We start from the raw sequence: 2,121 nt of genomic DNA, 5'->3' as shown, positions 1-2,121 counted from the left end.
AAAAAATAAATAAAAAATGTGAGTTCCGGTTCGTCAGGAGTTGTGATTAGACGCATGTTTAGGAGAATTTCATGTAGCTTCCGAATACATAATTGGATCTTTTCGCGCGACTTTGCAAATACGGGGTGTTCTTTTCAAATCGAACACCCAATTTGACACCACACTCCGATTTTCTTCAAACGCGATAACCAAGTTCTTTAGATAAAATAAGTTGACACGTATCCCAGGATTTATTTTTTAAATTTTTTTCTTCGGATATATGATCTGTCCAAAGTTGGTAATTTTCGTGAACCAGGCAAATCATATACTTATTCAAATCGGTGTATCTTGGTATGATCGTAGAGATTTCTTCTTAACACTTAACTTACTGCCTAACCAGAATGGTGAGGCTGTGGTATGTAGCAAGAGCTGTCAAAAGTAAAAATATGCTACATGCTCCTAAACTGCCCACAATATGTAGCTGTGGTTATGGTGTATTATATCTGATGTAGCTGATGAAGAGAGCGAAATAGCTCGTGGCTGTGGTAATACATTCTGTTTAGCCATTTAAGGTATTGTAATTGAAAAAGCATTTTTTCACATTCGATAGTTTGACATGGTAGCGACGATAGCACCTCGGTAACCGTTCAATAAATTTGTACCAAACTCGGTATAATTATTGTACTTGCCACATAAAACCAAGACGTTGAAATTTTTTTAAGTTGGACTAAAATTACGCCCACTTTTTATTAACGGTATATTTCAGAAAATCTGAAACTTCGATATTTTGAAATTAAGGTCCCTAATATACTCAAAGTTGATACAACAATCTCTTGAAAAGAAATAACATTACTATGGAGTTTTGGATAATGGGCGTGATACCGCCCACTTATAACTGCAATCTGCATCGGAATTCAGTTTGCTTCACTGTAAAGTTTTCTTCAAATATGTAAACTACTCATACTCTAACAAAAAGGGTATGGAAGGAAGAGAAGTGAAGATATTTAGCCCTATCATAGAATCCATCGTAGAGAATCTACGAATTCGGATGTCCGCTACGAATACAAAGAAATTGCTATCACTGAATCCGAGTGAACTCGAAAACAGTGCTGCCAAATTAAAATTTCGAAGTACGAAGTTTCGCAATCAGCTGGCTGAAAGTAAACAAATAAGTTTAATCGTGCAATATTTTTGATTTTAGACATTTTTATAAAATTATCAATAAAAAAAAATGGATTCACTGGCGAGTGCAATCATGCTGATGGTAGAGGAAGGTGAATTAAGCAGGTCCGCTATTAAAATTCAGAGAAAAACTTTGAGGGACGCAAGTAATCCTCTCGAAATGCAAGAAGTAATGTAAGTGTAGTGTGTTCATGATTACTTTATTTCTAACTGCACTTTAATGCAGGTTCATAAAAAATTTTCGCTTAAACAAAGCCGCATTTACGTACGTCCTTAGTGTTTTGGAAGAGAAAGCAGCTCCTTCTTGCTTAAGATTTCTCGCGGAGGGAGGCTATCAGCATGGAGTGGGCAAGGATTATGACATACCGATGGCTCAGTCCACATTTTGCTGCGTTTTAAAAGACGTATTGGCGTTGTTACAAACTCATATTTGCCCACATTGGATAAACCTTAACTTAAGTGATGACGAAAAACGGCAAGCAAAGATGGACTTACCAAAAAACAGGGTTTCCTGGAGTAGTGTTGTGTGTGGACGGGACTCATATTAAAATAATTTCTCCCACTGAAGACAAATTAATGTATTATAACCGAAAAGGCTACTACAGCGTCAATGCCATGATAGTAAGTTTGATAGACAAGTTATGCATCAAGGTTTAATTAAATTATTTGCAGATTTGCGATAACAAAATGAAAATCCGCCATGTGAATGCGCAGTACCCAGGAAGCAATTACGATTCCTATATAATGAACGTCAGCAATGCGAGATGTTTCTTTGAGAGGGGGAGAGGAACTACTTAAATGGTGAACGTACCACCTGGATTTAAGTGAAAATTTATAAAAATCGTTTTTCCACGTTCAGGGGATGCTGGATACTCCTTGGAACCATGGTTGATGACACCTTTCCGTTCACCTCCGCCTGGTAGCTCCGAAAGCCATTACAACAAGATACACGCCAAAGCT

General features: G+C 37.2%; 1 protein-coding gene across 1 annotated transcript; it reads left to right on the top strand.

Moving 5' to 3' along the window:
* The first annotated feature begins 725 nt into the window (after positions 1-725).
* On the top strand, positions 726-2,109 carry LOC118736485. The gene is made up of 2 exons (XM_036466562.1): positions 726-1,335; positions 1,388-2,109. Exons 1-2 carry the CDS (start codon positions 1,211-1,213, stop codon positions 1,707-1,709), a joined length of 447 nt encoding a protein of 148 aa, XP_036322455.1. The 5' UTR covers positions 726-1,210; the 3' UTR covers positions 1,710-2,109.
* The last annotated feature ends 12 nt before the right edge of the window (positions 2,110-2,121 follow it).

Source organism: Rhagoletis pomonella, unplaced genomic scaffold (assembly GCF_013731165.1).
Source record: "Rhagoletis pomonella isolate Grant_MI unplaced genomic scaffold, Rhpom_1.0 Rhpom_scaffold_00003, whole genome shotgun sequence".
NCBI classification, from domain to species: Eukaryota; Metazoa; Arthropoda; class Insecta; order Diptera; family Tephritidae; genus Rhagoletis; species Rhagoletis pomonella.
The sequence above is the reverse complement of the archived record's forward strand: the minus strand, read 5'-3'. Positions and strand labels throughout refer to the sequence as shown.

Coding starts and splice junctions, on each gene's coding strand:
- LOC118736485 (XM_036466562.1), top strand. CDS start 1,211: ATGGATTCACTGGCGAGTGCAATCATGCTGATGGTAGAGGAAGGTGAA. Junction 1,336..1,387: donor CTCGAAATGCAAGAAGTAAT/GTAAGTGTAGTG, acceptor ACTTTAATGCAG/GTTCATAAAAAATTTTCGCT.